We start from the raw sequence: 19,794 nt of genomic DNA on the forward strand, positions 1-19,794 counted from the left end.
TTCTAACGATCAGCCACGATGCACGCATGCGGCGGTTCATTTATTCCCAGAAAAAAGCCAGCGAGTGCGCGCGGTGTTCTCCTTCTGTGGACTTGTGTGAAAAAAGGCGCATTAAACAAAGATCTTTTTTTAATTTCGGCCATCTAATTTGCCTAGTGTTTGTATGGAGCAAGAACACAAGCACCAGTGTACACAGGGGCTTTTCGTCTGTTTGGTCAGAAAGGCCCTTTATATTCTTTATCAAGATAATACACAGCAGACAGACAGAAATTTGTTTTGAGATGTCCACATGTTTGCATGTTCTGTTGAACTGGGCGACTGATGCAAAGATCTGGTAGAGATACCTGTTCTTGCTGTTGCCGAGCCAGCTCCATCTGCTGCTGCTGTTTCTCCAGCAACAGGGCGGCCATGTTTCTCTGCTCAGAGTGGGCTCCCAGGAGCTGCTCCCTCAGACCACTCAGCTGGTTGATCATCATCAACAGCTGGAGCTCCTTCTCTGCCAGAGATTCGTGGGTACCTGGTGGGAGGAGTGGGAGGCTTTGTGTTTTTATGCAGGATAAGGCGTGTTTTTTTTTTTTATTCCTTTTTATTCTGTTTTTGCTTTAGTAATGTCTCCAACTATCACCATTATTATACCACAGGGATAAAAAATACTATTCTCTTCTTGTTCTTACAGTTTTGTTATAGAACCTCTCGTGTTTTCCCATTTTTCCCACAAAAGTTCTCAAAACATGAAGCTTTTCTTCTCTTTATAAAAAAAATAAATCATATTTTTATGGTGAATAATATTTTTCGGTTTTACAAAAACATATTTTTTTTACAAAAAGATATTTTTGCTCTTGTTTGTAGATGAAACTTTTATTAAATAAAATTTCACCAAATACAAAAAAGAACAATTTCTTGTAATTACCTAAAAAAGTGCTTTTTTCCTCCACAAAACAATATTTTCAGCAAAGTTTTTAATGTTAAACTTTCCCTCTTTTTAAAACATCTTGTTATAATAACAAACTTCTCAATCTCACAAAAACCTTTCTAACTTTCACAGGATCATTTCATGTAATATCTTGTCTTTTCTCTCCTCACACCCTCCGTGGGTCAAATTTCACACATTCAGAAAAACCAACATCTCAAAGAAAAAAAAACCTGAAGCTTCTTCGTAACATGTTGCTTTATGTTTCCTATATTTAAAAATCAATTGCTATCTTGTAATCTCATAACTGCTAGAAAAGGATGTTGAAAGGGTTGAAACTGATAAGCATCTTTTTTCCCCATTTTGCTGAAACAAGCTGCTTAGATCAGAAACTGTAGATAATGTTTGCAGGACAGACGCGTCCTCACTATGAAAATGAATCTTTCATCGCTGCCAAAACTACAAAGCCAATTCCAAAAATGTGTAAAATGTAAATCTCATAAACTCGTCTTTTATTCACTGTAGAGACACATTAAATGTCTGAACTGAGAAATTGTAAAACTTCAAAATATCTCACATCTCAAATACCATCTCAAAAAAGTTGGGATGGGAGCACCAAAGCTGGAGAAGCACTTTCCAGTTAGGTTAACTGGCAGGAGGTCAGTAACATGACTGGTTATACAAAGAGCATCTCAGAGATTCCAAGAAGTACATCAGAGGATAACAAATCTGCAAAAAACTGCAGCTACAGATTTCAGAATAATGTTTCTGAATGCAAAGTCAGAAAGATTATAAATATACATAATATCATTAAACGATTCAGCGATTCTGGAGGATTCTCTGTGTACAAGAGACAAGACAGGAGGCCACCTCTGAATGCTTGTCTGTCTTCGGGCCTTCTGAAGCTGGACTGAAGCAAAGCGCAAAACTGTTGTTAGATCAGACAAATCGAAATTTTGAAAATCACAAATGCCACTTCCTCTGGTCTAAAAATGAGAAGGACCATCCAGCTTGTTATGAGCAAGCATCCCTGCATCCCTGATGGCACAGAGGTGAATTTATCAGTTTGCACATCTGGAGAGGCACAACTAATGCCTCGAGGTACATACAGGTTTTAGAACAATGTATCCCATCCAGATGACGTCTTTTCCAGGGAAGGCCACGTACGTTTCAGTAAGACTCCTCATAGCAGACACTGAAGTGGTGTGCCTGCCATGAACTCCTTCCACTATACGAAAACATCTGGCCCATCATGAAACAAAAAAAACACTGAAAAGAAGACCCAGGACTACCGAGCAGCTAGAGTCTGCTATCTCTCTCTCTCCAGTTCTACCAAGCGGTAAACACGTGTGGAAAATGTGGGTTTATGATAATCATTACATTCATGTGCAAACAAATACTAAAAAAAGGGATCAGATAATTCAGTGAAATGATTGAGATAACAGCAGCACACATGTGCTGTGAGTGCGGTTATATCAGTGAGACGGGCACAGTGACAGCCAGGACTGGATTTCACTGGTGTGTGTTATCACTGCACATATGATAAATATTACATTGTTAACCCCAGAACACGCACACGAGTTTTGTAACGCCATCACTACACTTTGTCCTTAATGTAAATATGTAAGTAAAATTGTGTATGTTTCTGTTCCGTGTCCTGTTTGTTTGTATATTTGTCTTTTTGGCTGCTGTTACAACCAAATTTCCCCTTGTGGGACAATTAAAGGATTATTCTATTCTATTCTATTCTATTCTATTCTATTCACTTTTGCATGGGTGAAAATTTAGGGTTAATTAAGCCTTCACACACACTGGTTATGTTCTACCTTTAAAAAGAAGTAGAAGAAGAAATATCTACATATCTGCCATCTAAATGTCAAACCAATGGTGTGCCACATGCCGCTGTTATATATGCTGCTTTTAAATTGATAAAACAAATGAGAAATAGAATAGAAAAGCTGTAATTCATACGGCCTAATTGTATATGTACAACATGATGGTGTTTGTAGTGTTTGAAACTAACCTTTCAGCTGTCCTGACCCCACTGTGCTTTTATCCAGGAGTTTGTCCTTCCAGTCAGCATTCAGCAGCTTCTCAATGGTAGGCATCACTGTTAAGAGGACACAAATGGTACTCAGCGGGACCGCAGTGGGCAGCAGTAGATGGCGTGAAAAATATATTCTGTCAAATAAAATACATCTAACACTAAACTACTTTCTGAGCCTCTCTTCTGCTTTTCTAATGGCATTGATTGAAGAAGACGTTTGAGGTGTCGAAGGGCAGAGGTTGTTTGTGCATCAGGGAGAAGTTTTGAGTGTTTGAGTGGATCAATATTTGGACAGAGAACAATTCAAGGTCAGTGACTGGAGCAAATTTGAGAAAGATTTAAGGCAAGGAGTGCAGGCTGGTTAAAGACTAGAGGGCAACGAGAGTGTTGCACGCGGCTCAGAGAGAAGCTTTTCACTCCCTACCAAAGAAATTGAACACAATCACACATACAAAAAAAAAAATGCCCCTGAACTCGTTCAGGAATCCAAACAACACCCTCGCTTTGTGAGACAAACCATCACTTCCACACATCGATTTTAGGCAGACTGCATTGTTTAATGCTGAATAGCAGCAGAATGTAGCGCTCTCAAACACGTAAGATATGGAGTCATCAAAGTCTGAGATGGGAAAATTATATGGACGTGTGTGCGAGTAAGAGAGAAAGACTCCCACACAAGGTAATAACACTGAGGTGCAGAAAGGCTGAGGGCTGAATTGATACTGTCTGAAATCCAGTAAATACTGAGGCAAAACCTTTAAGTGCCAATCCGACTACATGCTAACATCCAAACAGCTTGGCTCTAAAACGTTACTCTCAAGATACACAACTTACAAGTTTAATGAACTTAAGTATTTATGCCTTCCTGAGCCTGGTTTTATATTAATAATAATAATTAAAAATATATTATACGTTTCTTCCTGTTAAAATTAAGTTCTTCCTTCCCACAGTTGTTTAATCCTGGTTTGGCTACTAACTGTACGACCGTTGCTGTAAACTGGCATTATACAAGCAAAACACACATTCAATATTTGCATAAAACACGAGTCAAAAATGACATACTTTAACTGTTACAGTGACTAACTTTTGTTTTGCTAAGCTTCTACCTTACAAGTTCAGGCCTCATGCTTGCATGCAGGCGTGACGATGATATCATCTAATTGTCGGTATCTGGCTGTCTGCGAGTATTTGTGCTGTTCTTATAAAACTGGGAAAATATTCTTTGCAGAACCTTTGTAAGTAAAATTAATGCCAAGTAATTTGCTAAATTAACTTAGCAAGTTTCAATGACTAACATTAGGGCCACCCTGTTAAATGAAATGCTCCTGGTAAATACTGGACATTCAACCCCAAATTGCTCCTAATAGCAGGACAGTTTCTTTCCTTCTTGGGAGGTTGACTTTGTCCTTTATTCCGAACCCTGTGAGCTGTTGCTACAGCAACAACGACTCTCCCTGGGGTCTACAGATAAAACCAGCACAAGACATCAACCCATAATGGTACAGTCAGTCACCAAGTAAATTATAAACAAGAGTATGATACAAATAAAACTTTCTCTTGAGTTAAAAACAGCACGCAATCAAACAATCAAGAAATAATAAAACTAGCCATGAATCCTATAATTACATATTATTAATATGTATTAATTCAATAGGCTAATGAACGTCAACGCCATGGCAGACAGAACTGACTCTCCGTTTGCACTTCTGTGGTTGTAAATAAAGTTTTGAAATGGCGGTTGCTTTTGACAGACCTTCTTTCAAGTTGGATTGTCCCTCTGATCGATCATGCATCCTAGGTTCCTTCAGTCCCATGGGGCTCTGTCTGTGAGGCAGGTCCTTCCCTGGAGATCCCTCCTGTCAGGACAGAAAAGAGAACCTCAATTAAAATCTCACCAAGATCACGCAAATATACTTTATATTTTGATATACCAATCTATGACACATTCTTGACTTCCTAAAATTCCCTGTCACGCCTTTCGTAATCCTTACTGAAGGGGAGCGAGACAGTGGTGGGGTCAACTGGCGAGCCTCAAGTTGCTGAGTTCCTGACCAATCACGCGAAGGAGACGTCTTACGAAGTTCGCCGCTGGTATCCACTGCAGCCCCTCCCCCAGAGTCTTCACGTTCTACTTTGACACCAACGCCTGCCATGTTGACATCCCCACTGGAGTGAATGTGAAGTGCTGGAGGGCTGGGCTCAACCATTCTGTTGGAAGACAAAAAAAAATACACAATGCTAGCTGTCATTTGGGTGTGGTGAGGTTTGGGCACTGGGTAATCATCTCCCAGTTCTAGATTTGGGAGTAAACATATTGACAGCAAAGAAGAAAAAATAATGGAAAATTTCATCCAATTGCTGTTCAGATATTTTATTTGGACTAAAGCTAAGGACGAAAAAGGAATCCTTAGAGGTGTGTCGGCAACTGGGCTAGAGACTCTTACAACTATGAAGCTTTATGAACAGTCATAGGGAAAATAAACAATATGGTCAAATCTTAAACAGAAGTTTGTAATCAAATACTGCTGTAGAGCATGATTAAAGCAAAGAGGTGTAAGCTGTGAATAATAAATAATGAGTACTATGAGCATTTATACTGAATACTAACACTTATGCGATCTTTTACTCCAAAAATAATTCAGTTTAGCTGTTCCCCCATTATGTTGATTGCTGTTACTTTTACAGGCATGCGCACAAATATTCTACCTCTCAGATAGCCAAACCATTTGGTTTCCATTTAGGGTTTCGGATATTCTTTTTTGTTCGTTTGTTCGTTTGTTTGTTTTGTGACATTTACAATGTCAGCTATTCTGCCTGACCTCCGTCAGCACCCCGTCTCTCCCAATGCTCATCAGGCACATCTTCCAAGCCCAAAAACAGTATCAGGACAGCCTTACACATTGGAGGGATAATGTGAGGTACTACTAAAGTTTAAGTCATCATTAGTGATATCCCTAACCCCAAACCCTGACTCTAAGCAATTGAAATATGTACTTTTTTATTACTCTTGCAAGTTTTAGCATATCTAAAATTAAAAAAAGGACTTTTGTAAAAAAAAAAAAAAAAAAAAAATTCTTATTGGTTTTCCATAATTAGATACAATTTGCTTATATCCTGCTTATAACTTAATAATTGTTACAAATAGCTAAATTAATTTGTGACATTTCTGCCTCTTAAAGGAAACCCTAATTTTGAGGTGGTAAATTTAAGAAAAAAAAGGTGACTCCTGAATTCAGTTTTATAGGTTAGGTGGTGGTTGTGTTAAAGTGTGTGTGTGTGTGTGTGTGTCTCCCTCAGTTTGTGACAGTGAATAATGAGAGGTTATAGGGGAGGGAGACAGACAACGCCTCAGTGAGGAAGAAAAGCAGAAAACTGAAGAGGGGACAGGTTGAGTGAGAGAGGTTTGAACCAGAGTGAACTTGAACAAATCAACTCAGGGTTGTGTGCATACGTGTGTTATTTCCCAGCTCTACAGCAGGAGGAAAGAAAAACACAGCAGACAGCAGAACAAAACAAACAGAACACACAAGGGCAAAAAGTGCACATATATATAAAGAGGCAGAAAAAAAGCCATTGTTGGAGCCGGGGAACAAAGGAAGCCGAGACAATGGGGGAGAGGCTGACAAAAGCCGCCGGCCGCAGGAAACAGGCCGGATAACAATGCCAGCGGAATGTGCCGACCAACTCAGGAACATGGCAAAAAAAAAAAAAAAGCGCCACCGTTCTGCGGAAAGCATAATAATGATTAGTGCCCCCCCCCCTCCCCTTAGCTTGCACACTGTGTTTCCAAACAAAGCCACCTGTCTGCCAGGGTCCAAGACTCCAAACCTCAGTGATGTATATGCATGCGTTTGTGTGTCTGTGTGTGTGTTAAAAGCTGCAAAACACAGGTAGAAACGTTGTGCACCGAACTCAGCTGCCATGTGGTCAAAGAAGAGTTGTTTACAGTCTGATTTAAGCTCCAAGTAATGGATAGAGAGTGTAAGCATTTTGCAGGAACGTCCGTGAAGTCTGTTTGTTTCCTGAGACCACAAGGACTTGTCTGCAGATAATTTACATCGCAATGCACCAACTATGCTACGCTCCAGGTGGCAGACTTCAAAGAACTATAACAGGAATGAATAATTGGCCGTCAGCTGTACATGTCTGCAGCGGAGCATAATTCAGGTGAAAAACTCAATGGGTGCAGTTGCTCTGCAGTTGGTGCAAGTCCAGCAAGCAACATCAAGCAAATCTAAGGTTATTATGTGGTGCAAGCATAACCACAGAAAACTATTGAGATACTTTGTCTACTGGAATAATGTTTCATTTAATCTTCAAGGAATTTGGCAGAATAAACAGCTAAACACTTGAACTAAACACTACTATGACAACAGCTTGTTTTTTTAGGAAATCCTGACAACTAGATTAAAAAAATCTTTAAATCTTTATATTTGTCTTGAACTATAAATTCAGTTCGTCGATAATAAATGCCACACTTGTAATTATCTCAGCAGATGACGTGGATTCCTATGACGTCTTGAGAAAGGATAATGACAACTTGGACCAACTTGAAGGGGGCGATTTCCCTTTGCAAGTCTACAAAGGCTGCAGTGTCAACCCTGTAAAGTGAGACACGTCCCTTACTTACCTGATGAGTTTAATGAACATATTTTGTTTATGAGAACACCAGCTCAACAGTTACGCGGCCCTTTGGGAACACCTGCTCAGCTCCTGACCGGCCCCTCTGCCATCGCCAAGCAACATGAAAAACACATTTCCAGCACTCTAGGAAACACACAGTAATGTTGTTGGTGCATTTTAACACAAACCCACCTGCCTGGCTAGGCTCTAAACCTGTGTGAATGTGTGTGCATTTATGACTCGCTGTGTTTTCAAATCACAAAGCGATAAGAGAAAATCTAATTTACACAGCTGACGGTAACTAAAAAGCACAATAAACACACCTGCAAGCAGAGGGATCACCGGCAATTGAACTCATTTGATGCCACCTGTTTGATTACTCTTGGTTTAAAGATGATATCACACTCATTTGTATATCTTTCATATTAAAAAAACGACAACTGTGATTTTGCTTCAAATTTTACTGCCTGATTACATTTGTTATCTGTCATATTTGGGAAAAGTTACCATCAGCTTCAAACCCACAACACTGTTCATCAGCCTAATCCTGTCTGACGTCTGCTTTCAGCTGTGGGGGGTAGTTTTGTAGGGTGTTGGGAAGAAACGATTGTGGAGGGATGGAGGTGGGAAACTGTTATAAGCAAACACCGCAGCAGTTACTGTCCATGTGTCGGCGAGGGGTTGATTGCCGGAAGAGAGGGGGTTGGAGGGTTGTGTGCAGGCGGCAGTGGCAACATACCGAGCTGAGTCCCACACAGCAAGTTATTCCTGGGTCTTCCCTTCACGTTCCACAGGGGCTGGACCGCAGAGCTGCCACAGGTGGCTTTCACACGCCTCTGCACATACTCTGTGTGTGTGTGTCACCAAGTGCAGAGGTATGCACAGAATCTCAGAAGCCCGCACTGTTGTTGTCAGCGAGGAATGTGCGTCCAGGTGCATGCATTTTTACAAGCACAAAGGTACTTCAAAAACAATGCATTTTGTGCCTCAGGGTGAACAATGCAAACCAGTCAAGGTTATCAGGTTATCGCTTGCCTTCACATCTCTCTCTAGTTAAACACACACTTAGCCTATCTGCACTGACTGCACCTACGTGGAACCTGACCTTGTGCATACATGTATATATGCGGTGTGTTGCACGACTTAAATAGCACTGGCTTCTTCTAAGGTTATCTGATTGAGGCCTGTTTTTCAACCACCTACGGTGTTATTCAGCTTTTATAGGCGCTCACCACATGCTGCTAAGAAATCACAATGAAACAGACGTCAGAGCAGCCAAGAGTTGTTTTTTTTCACATGTTTACTGAAGAATATTCCATTTATAGTTATATAACAGACATAGACATGATGATGTGTAGACTTTCAGCTTTCATTTGAGGGTACCCACATTCGAATGGGAAGAAGGTTTTAGGAGTTTCAGCTTCTTAATGTGCCACCCTTTTTTTAAAGGGACCAAAAGTAATTGCACTATTAGGGCTATTTCATAGGCAGGTATGGGCAATTCCTTTGTTGTGTCATTATCAATTAAGCAGTAAAAGGCCTGGAGTTGATTTGAGGTGTGGTGCTTGAGTTAGAAGATTTTGCTGTGAACAGACAACATGCGGTCAAAGGACCTCTGCATGCAGGTGAAACAAGCCATCCTTAAGCTGAGAAAACAGAAAAAACCCTTCTGAGAAATTGATACAGCGTTTGTTACATTCTGAGAAAGACAGAAAGCACCGAGGAAGTCAGCACCACAAAAACACAATTCTGGAAAAACATCCTTTGGATAGATGGAACCAAGGTTAACCTCTACCAGAATGATGCCAAGAAAAAAGTATGGAGAAGGCGTGGAACAGCTCATGGTCCAAAGCCCAATGGTTTGGGTGTGCATGGCTGCCAGTAGCACCGGGACGCTAGTGTTTATTGATGATGTAGCACAGAACAGAAGCAGCCGAACAAATTCTGAGGAGTTCAGAGACATTCTGGGTATACATACATACCCAGAACATACAGCCAAAGAAACCCAGGAGTTTATTAAAGCAAAGAAGTCAAATATTCTTGAATGGCCAAGTCAGTCACCTGATCTTAACCCAAATGAGCATGCACTTGTTGATGACTAAACTTTAGGGTTTGTGGGTTAGGCCCACAAACAAACAGCAACTGAAAGCTGCTGCAGTAAAGGCCTGGCAGATCATTAAAAAGGAGGAACACTGCACAATGCCACTGCTGTACGTCTAGAGTTCTTGGGTTCTTGGCCCTCAGGGTCCCCCCATGCAGTGCTCCGAACGTGATTTAAGCGTCTGCCAAATGCTGATTGGTTGACAAGGAAGAAGCGTGAAAAAACGTTAAAGATCAAAAGTACAGCATGAAAAGCACAGACAGTGGCTGCAGTGGACACTTTGCATAGTTTAATTCTTTGTTCCACTTCAGCTCTTTGTATGTTAGAACGTCACTTTTCGCTTCAGCAGTTTGACAGACCAACAGTGACACAAGCAAGAATAGCCCACGGACTGCTGAACGACATACTTTGTTCAGTGACGGCCAGACCGACCATCCCTAACTACCTACACACTATGAGCAAGCTCCTCTTGCTGAACCATAAATTGACTGGAGACCCAAGAAGTTGCATATTTTGCCTTGTGGCAAGTTGCATCTCTTGGTAACATGCTAGCTAAGCAATTTTACATGTTGATAGCTCTTCTTTGTGGACAAAAATATTAAATAATTATATTAAAGAAAGTATTTTATTTCTATATCTGCAAGTTATTAACTTAACCTAACTGCTTAGAAAACAAGCAACTGCAGTTTTTGCTAGCCAAAATTAAAGTGACGTATGATTCCACCTAGCTAAACAAACTAGAATAAAGCTAGCCAGACCTAGCGTTAGCCGATAACTACCACTAGCTCTGGCTAGCTTTGTTATTAACTAATAATTCCTAGCTCTAGCGTCATTAAAATACGATCACATTCGATAAAACACGTAATTAGTCTCAAACAGGAAGGACTCGGGGAGTTGATCCTCTGAAAGCAGACCACAGTGGCCTCGCTATCCAACCACAGTCATGGCTGCGCTGTTCCAGGACTACCCGCTGCGAGCTTAGCGCTCCCGCCACAGCAGACAGGGAGGGGCTGGAGAATGACAGGGAGAGAGCATACCTCTGTCCTCTGACAAAAATGGCCTCCTTTCCTTTGAGCACTCAAAACACTGAAACGTTATACTTCCCATGACACAAGAATCACTTCACACAAAACCTTCAGTTACCCAACAAGTTGTAACATGTAAAACCCAACATTTCCCCCCAGGAGGCTTGGCAATGCAAATCCCTTCTGTTGTTCTCCCTTTCTTTTCTTTTCTTCTTTTGTTTCTTTATTCTTTTCTCACCGCTTGTTTTTCTTTTCACCTTACCCCTCCCAACAAGAGCAGGCTGCTGGGTTTATATCGTCCTTGTCGCTTTCTAACTGCTGCCTGAGGCAGAATAGCACAGAATGCACAATAGACGTAAGAGAGAGTGCCAGGAGCCATTCTCAGCAGTAGCGAGCAGCAGGATAAAATGTTAGACATCTAAAGCAGCCTACTTGGTGATAAACAAATAAAGACATTCTCTTTGTCAGTAGTGAGACTGACAGCTGTAATGGCAGAAGATTCCTTCTGCCAAATGCAAAAAACAAAAACACAAAATCACTTACTTATGCTTGGCTCAGGCACAAGAATCTATCAGGTCAAAAACAAAAACAAAAATGCAACAAACAAAGAAAAAGGTAAAATAACTCACACCCTGATCTGCACGAGTTTCATCTCTGAAAAACAATCGCATTCAGGAAATTTTCTCACTTGTTGTTCAATTGTCAGCGGTGTCCCATGACCGAACTCACACCATAAGTTTCCAACCTGCAGTGCAGTCATGTTAAGACAAGTGCGAACCAATGTATAAACAAGTGTTTGTTGATATGTTTTGCAGCTAGCACTATTTGATTAGGGATGATAAAACAATTTAGCGTTCCGCACCAGCTATAGAGCCAGTGTGCCCACAGGGCCTGGCTCGGCCTTATCACGGCAAGAGCGTCAAGCAAAACATTACTCAAGCAAACCACATCACCAGTTCAGTCAGTGGTTGTGCTTCATTAGTAACACGGAGCATTAAAAACACACATATTCTTTTTTTTTTTAAAGAAACATGCATCTCCTACTTTGATCTGTGTCTATTTAAAGGAAAAGCAAGACTGAATTAAAAGATGTTCAGAAAACACTTACACAAGCACACCTTGGACTCTCACCTATCCATCTACCCTCTGTAGCTGTCTGTACTGACCTGGTAGTGCAGAGTGGAAGCGAGGAGATCCAACAGCGCTCCCTCACTGGAAGAACTGGAAGAGATCTGCTGACACAGGTCATAGTGAGTGTTTCTCCCTCACCGGTAACGCCTGTCTTTTCTACTCTTCTGTTACCTCTGACCAGCCCCCCCCCCCCAAGAGGGAAGTACAAAGAGCCTGTTCAAATCCCATCGTATAGCCGCCACGTTTGCATAATTAGCATGCTGTTTGCAGGTAACCTTTGCTGCTTGCAGACGTGCATGACACTGATCGGACCTCAACCAGCCGACAGGTTTGATTGCGGTGTGATAAGCACATTCACGGGCTTTAGACACTTTCGAACACAGTCGGCTTTATTCTAGGCTTTTTATGATTTCCAGGATGTATGGCGGGGTGGGGGGGGGGGACAGAAAAATGCCAGGTGGGTGGTTGTAAAGGTAAGGGAATAAGGCAACCGGTCACAACGAATCAAAGAGACAAGCAAACGATTTTAAAACGAAGCAAAAAAAAAAAATCTTTAAAAAATCCTTACCCTACTATTTAACAAAAACTTTTTAATCAAAGCTCCGATTGCTTGATCGTGATCAGATCATTTGATAAAGCACAAATTTCAACATTTTGATGTACAACGCAGTATTATAAAGCCCCCTCCCTCACTGTTACCTCTCATTTTACATTGTTGGATGTAGTTTGGTCTCTGACTCCTGCGTGCAAGTGGGGAAAGGAGCTCCACAATTAGTTGGCGTAAGTGCACAGTGGTGTATAGTGCAGAGGTAATCTGATCGGACACACTCAAGCTGAAAACGTAGGGAATTCTGGTGTGATGCGAGATACAATATCAGCCAGTTTGGCAGCGCTGCGAGAGTAGTTTTTTGAAGAAAATAAGTAAAGCTTCAGTGAGATAACAATGTTTAGTCAACTATGTTGTAAATAGATACAAGTAAGCAAACGCACCTTTATGATGTTCCACAAAGGTTACATGGGAGACACACATGATTTTTACTTGCCCTCTTTTGTTCCGAGCACTAATTATCTCCTGAAAGATAACGAGAAGCCGTTCCATGTGGTCCATATAGCAACGTGATGATGTTTGACATTGTGAAGAGAAAATGTGTCGTTAATAGGAACCTGTGCAATGCCATGTGTCTGTCAGTGTAAACAGTTAAAAGGTGCTGGTGGGGATTCAACCTCAAAGGAACTGGATACTCAGTTATTTCCCAGCACAGAATGGTTCTTCTTGTTCTACTTGTCCTGTCAGGCATGTTACTTTATTCTTTACATTAGGCGCCGACTACAGCCAAAGTGAGCCATTAAGCCATTATGCAGAGGTGCATCGTAAACACGCCGTGTTTCATGACCTGTTAGTGGCCAGTACCTTTGTCCATATAGTGTATTATGACTTGATGTGAGGTACAGAGTATCTAGAAAGTTTGCACTCATGCAGCTTATGGATGCATGGCAGTGTTTTCAGAAATGTTATCACTCAGTCCGCTCATCTAAATATAATCATCCCTGACTTGAGAAAAAGAACATAAACATCTCAATGGCCTAAGGATGAAAAATTCAAACTCTCGAAACCAGTGGATGGTGTCAGGTGAGCAAGAAAAAAAACTGCAGCTTATTGTGAGCATTCCTTTGCAATTTGTCTCACAATTGCAAATCACACTTTAAACTCCTGAATTTCAAACATGCACACAGTTTTACTTGACTTACACACCTTTTCAAGCTCTACTTCTTTGGATCTCCAGCAGTTTAAGTCGCTTTTATTTAACACTACCTGGCTGCTTTCACATTCAAAAGCTGCTTTTCAATCACATTTCAAGGCTGTCCAACACAACACTTGTACTAAACACTTGTAAGATCGCGCTGAGAGATGAGGTCTCAAAGATTTGTGAGAGTATGTTTTGGTCTTGGATTTTTTTATTTATTTATTTATTTAAATATTAGAGAGGTTGGTAACATGTGCGTACACACACACACACACACACACACACACACACACACACACACAGCAGCTTCCTTGTGTTGCTGACTGGGCCTCATTAGAGAATGAGCTCTTAGGACTAGAGACACAAAAGCCTTGCTCTCTTCCTCTTTCCTTCCCCTCTCTTCTTCTGTTCTCTTGGCCTTTTGATGTCAAGAGTACTGAACCATGGTGCATAGTCCAAAGAATAACCTCATCAAGCATACACACGCAGCTTTCCAATTTTTTCAAGTTTCTCTTTTTTCCTTTTAGTGTGCAATGAATGCGTGTGTGTGTGTGCGTGCATGCACATACTATAAGGCCTGATAAGTTGCTGTTGTTCTGTGGTCGTTGGTCAGTTCATCACACACAAAGAGCAGTGTTGGGAGCTCCCGCACTGTGATAGAGTGATAGAGACATCACAAAGACTACATTTTACTCCCCTTTTCCTCTTGCAGTTCAGGGGCTGCCCCTCAGGGGTCCACCCACTGCACTGAGCACACACACACGCCATTCCATCTCTACATCACCTCGTACTTGCAAATGCAACAAATATAGATTTAGTGGAGGTTACGTAAAGAGACACAACATGAATGAAGACATTTAGCAGAGATGCATATTAATTCGTACACTGTGGAGCAACTTTATTGTATGAAGACTGAGCTCTGTTTGGGTTGGAAATTTAAGATCCATATTTAATAAAGGGAAGGAAATAGTTACAAGAAGTGCACACATCACAATAGGGCTGTGCGATATGACCAAAATCTCATATCCCGATATAAGAATTCTATCGTCCCGATAACGATATAAATCACAAAAATTTAACATTTTCTGTAAATTCTGTGAATCTCGGGCAGCTCGACTTGCGAAGTGTTTCCAGCTGCGCGTCCTTTACCCGGAGTCGAGTGTTTTAACTGATGCATGAAACGATACATTTTTAGACATAAGTTGTAACGGCCGCCGTTTTCTTTGTGAGTATTTATTACACGGCGTGCTGCGGGGAAAAGCCTGTTCTAACGTTTTAGTCTAAGGTTTATTTTTTAGCACCTGGCGGCTCTTTTTTACTTCTCATCCGTAAATAATCTGCTCTTTCACGTGATTCAGTTTATTTTGAAAAGTCTCAACAGGATCTTGAGCTTTATTGTGAAAGGTTTATGTGGAACATAAACAAGCGAACACGAGATGCTGTTACCGTCGTTGTTGCTAACGACAACGCATGTCCGTCCATAGTGTGGTTATATTAAATATAAGAGAAAGAGAGAACTTTAAGAAATTAATATAACCACTACAGTGACCATCAAAACGGTGAAAAAATATTGCTGTAAAGAGTTTATTTTGCAACACCACGAAACAAACGATAGCGTAAAATGAAACGATAGATGTTTTTATATCGTCATCCGATATATATATTTATATCGAACAGCCCTACATCACAATACATTTGAGAATCAGCAGCGGCACAAACGAGTGAAGAAAAAATGTTTTGCGTGTCAGATAAGAAAGCAAGAGGATTGAAAATGTCATACGCACACCATGAGCGTGGCAAGAAAAACAAAATAATTCTGCTTGCTGGCCCCTGAATAGATTTCCTGACAATCTGAGGTACTAGAATCCTTCCATGCACTGCTCATGGTGTTTGTGGCATACGTGAAGTAACCTGCAGTAGAAGAAACTCATGGGGAAATATATTCTGGCTGCGAGCTAATCAAACGAAATGACACACAAGTATACATATATTTTTTTGTACAAAGTAGACATCAAACATTTTCCTAATTTACCATTAAATGAAAAATTCTGCTTTAAGATAGCATATCTAAAGAGTTTCACTTACAAGAGTGCCAAATAGTTTAAATATGATACTAAATGCTGCAGCAAATACATACTGTATTTTTCAAATTATAAGGCGCATTAAGAGAAACAAAACAGTCAGATAAGTCAAACTTTACTCAACTCATTCTTCCTGCTTCCTACACTTCCGTAACATTGATTCATTAATTTTGAAGTCTCTCGCAGCTCGTCTGTTCACGTGTTGTTGCAGTTTATTAATGACTAACCTGGTATTGTGGATGGATTATCTCTGTTGTTCTCCTAAATGAAGTTTGGTCCGTTTACAGCACCCTGCCATTTGTCCCTAACCATCGGGAACCCTCACATTAACTTTTATCGAGTGAAAAAAAGTTAGCTTTCATCCTCAAGCTTCACTGTGTTTATGCTATGCTAACATAGCTGTGTAGCTAGCCACCATGTAGCACATGTAGCTAACTTCCTGTTAACATCTAACTCAGTTAAATTTAATAACTTCTGTTTTCATGGATGCCTGGATGTTAGACTTAATTGTTACACCTGGTAAAGCAGAAACGCTGATCATTTTATTACAGATGAAATAATTTAGACAGCTTTTAACTCTCAGTGATGACGCAGTGGTTGTTTGACTTCGGGATCTGAAGCAGACGGAGTTTTGGACCCAGATTCCTCCGTGAGGCTCCTGACTACAGTAGCCGTAAAGTTCCGACAATCCATCAAGCAGTGTTGCCAACTCCTCAGTAAGGAAAATTGCTATTGGCTGTCCTAAAAGTCGCTAGAAGTCGCTAAATGACGTCATCACCAAATTTGCATAATTGGTCATGCTAATGTAATTGTAACCTACGTTGTTGGAGAGAGAAATAACATCGTGGAAGAGACATAAAGTGAGTAAAAAACGTCCTAAATGCATTTAGAATTTATTTAGAACTACAAATTAAATTTCTTTTAGCAATTATTGTTTTTTTTTTAATGTCACAATTCCAACCCTGCTCCTTAATCTGGGCTTGGACCGGCAAAAGTGACCCGAAATAGGCACTCTGGTGGAGTTACTTTGTGTGTGTGTGTTTATAAGTAGTTTTAAACCTTGTGATCCACAAAACAGCATAAGAGTAAAAGAGTAAAAGAAGAACTGACTGCGTTACAGCACCCGCTGATTGTTGAGAGTAAAAGCGATATGCGCTTTCAAGTCTTTTTTTAGCGACTTTTTTTAGAAAAAAAGTCGCTAGGGGGTCTGAAAACTCGCTAAATATAGCGACAAAGTCGCTAAGTTGGCAACACTGCCATCAAGCGGTGCGGCTTTGTAGCTTACCAAAGTCATACTAAAACATTTTTTGACAGATTTTTGAGAGCCATGTACCACAGAAAATCGGTTCGAGGTCAATAAGCACAACCAGAATTCATACATAAGACACACCAGATTATAAGGTACACTGTCGATTTTTGAGAAAATTAAAGGATTTTAAGTGTGCTTTATTGTCCGAAAAATACAAAAGTACAAATAATCTCCAGGAAATGAGAATATGTCATCTTTGTTTTTATTGTATTGGTCCTCTAAGTCTTAGTAATCAAGTCAACAATCATTCTAAATGAGACATATTAAAAACTATGTATTTTCTCCAGAATAGTACACAATGCCTTTCTCCACAATACAGTTTAGTTTTTATAGGGCTGGGCCATATCATACCCTTCACGGTAATACCGGTATAATGTTGGGCAACGATAAGAAAATGAAATATCGCGATAGAATATGGATAAAACGTGCATGCGCAGCGCCTTTGTTTTCATACGCACATGGTGGAAAAAGCATGGCGACGACAGAGAATGAGAAGGGCGAAAGTGGCTTTCATCCATCAGATACACAACAAAGCACTATTTTTGGTAGAGCATGCTAGCGGGCCGTCGTTATTACCGTGTTTTTTGGAAAATACGGCACACTTAAAATCAATCCTTTGATTTTCTGAAAATCGACAGTGCCCCTTATAATCCCGTGTGCCTTATGTATGAATTCTGGTTGTGTTTACTGACCTCGAAACGATTTTATGTGCACGGCGCTCGAAAATCTGTCAAATGTTTCAGAACAACTTTGCTAAGCTACGAACCCACCGCTTGATGGATTGTCGGAGCATTATAGCTATTATAGGCAGGAGCCTCGTGGAGTGATACGTACTGTGCTTCAACATAATATTACCGTATTGTGTGTGTATAACCTCTTTTTAAGTTTTCTGGATATTATACATGGTTATGCTGAGGATATGTCGGCCAATTTCCACTGGAAATGCCTTTTGGTTAAACTGTCAGCGAGGAATTTGCATTTGCACTGTTAAATTTTTATATAACTTTAATGCACATAAAAAACAGCTGCTTGTTTAAGTGAAAATACATTGATGTTTTGTTTGTTTTTTTGCACTAATAAAGTTCAGGAGTTGTAAAGTATTTTGTCCAGTGTCAATTATATCGTCAGTTATATCGTTATCGCAAATTTTCAAATGTATATCGTGATAAATATTTTTGGTCACATCGACCTGTTCTAAGTGTTTACATGACTTAGCGATCAGAGGGTTAACACATATTACCTCCTTCTATTGTTGTTGTTATGGTCAACTGTAACCCATGCCATCTTAACCAAATATAGAGCTGAATAACTAGTTTTTGCAGTTCCCATCACAAGCTTCCCATACAAATCTTAACATCAGTAAGATGGAAACATTAGTGGGACAGCTGCTATCTTAGTAAATGGGCACCATCACCTCAAAGCAAGAGGACAAAGACGTGCACGTGAGGTTAACCGTAGATAAAGTGTGTAGAAGGGGACAGCATAACATCTACAAAAGTACGGTTAAAATGTGGACAACTTGGAGTTGAAAGTGCTTTGATTCATAGTGACATCACAATTTTAGCTGACTATACTGTAAAATAAATGTTGGTTGCCCAATGCGGCAGCTATATTCAAGCAGTACCAACTGCACATGAAATCCCCTGGGAAAATGGAGGCTCAAGTGTGCAACCAAAACAGGAAGAGGATTGTGCTTTTCACAGGTAAATGAAATCACAGACAGTTGGAAAACCAGAATAACTGAGCAAACTCTGGTTGCAAAAGCCTGAAGCAGGAGTAAACCTTAGTTTGTCTTGATCTGAGACTTAAGGCTTCAAAACCTACATTTAGTTTATTTCTATTAGATCAGCAAGTAAAAGAGTCTGTTTCCTCATCAGCCCGACAATAGAGGACGGAGATATCGTCTTTGCTAATAACCATCACATTGATTTTATGGACATTTCTTTAACAAGAGATGGGCGGTTCTAAATATCAAGGCCTGGTTTGCATGCTGCAGAAACAAGCTAACTCAACATCAGTTAGTTACTCTAATACTCCACACAATGAAGTATGCATTTTAATTAGATGGGTTTAACATAAACATTACCAGAATACTAAGAGAGACAAGTTAAGATCATCTTTCAGTCTCGATGTATGATTGGCTAGCTTAGATAAGGCGTGCCCCGTTGTTTTCCTGCACTGATGAGCTCAGAATAGTAGAAAAATAAATGCCTTACTTACTAGGTGATTAAAGTAAATTTACATCTCTTAAAAATGCATTCATCTCAAAAGCCCTGATGTATTCTCGCCATCTTTTCTGGTTTTATCAGTAAAAAGTTGTGATATCTTATCAAACTGCAGCCCTGAGAATAACTGGTATCAGGACCTGCATAATGCTGAAATTTGCATGTCAGCATTTGTCCATCTTTCACATACCTTTAGGTGTTTTTACTTGTAACTTATAATAATACATTTACATAGAGTTTGAATAACCGATTAGCACCTATAAAGGAGTTCACCCAAACTGAGTCATCTGCAGATCTTCAGCAACGCTGCTGCTGCTTTTGTTTCCTTCCTCCCTAAAAAAAATTATCTGTATCTGCTGAAGGTTTAACAAGGACTTAGACTGAACACGCACTGCGTATGAGTCAACACAGACCACAAAGATGTGCTTAGTTTCTTCAGCAAAACCACTAAGACTTTTGTCTGTCGTCAAGAGATCAGGGACAACTGCTTGATTTCAAAAGCAGTCCCATTTCAGTCCTCCTTATTAATACAGGAATGAGTCAGGCTTTGTCTTAAGCTCTGTGTGGTATTTGTCAAACAGCTTCAGTCTTTCTCTG

The 19,794-nt window shown here is 40.3% G+C and overlaps 1 protein-coding gene across 3 annotated transcripts in view; it reads right to left on the minus strand.

The window, feature by feature from the left end:
• sox13 (SRY-box transcription factor 13) overlaps nt 1-19,794 on the minus strand; it is a 49,274-nt gene that overhangs the window by 15,852 nt on the left and 13,628 nt on the right. For all 3 annotated transcript variants that reach the window (XM_087840496.1, XM_087840497.1, XM_087840495.1), the window contains exons 2-5: nt 4,949-5,165; nt 4,711-4,813; nt 2,934-3,020; nt 345-517 (exon numbers count right to left, since the gene is read on the minus strand). In XM_087840496.1, coding sequence (XP_087696622.1) covers nt 345-517; nt 2,934-3,020; nt 4,711-4,813; nt 4,949-5,164 — 579 coding nt within the window. In that variant the 5' untranslated portion in view covers nt 5,165. The remainder of the gene's footprint in view (nt 1-344; nt 518-2,933; nt 3,021-4,710; nt 4,814-4,948; nt 5,166-19,794) is intronic.

This window comes from Neolamprologus brichardi, chromosome 5 (genome assembly GCF_056152115.1).
Source record: "Neolamprologus brichardi isolate AB-2024 chromosome 5, ASM5615211v1, whole genome shotgun sequence".
Classification (NCBI taxonomy): Eukaryota; Metazoa; Chordata; class Actinopteri; order Cichliformes; family Cichlidae; genus Neolamprologus; species Neolamprologus brichardi.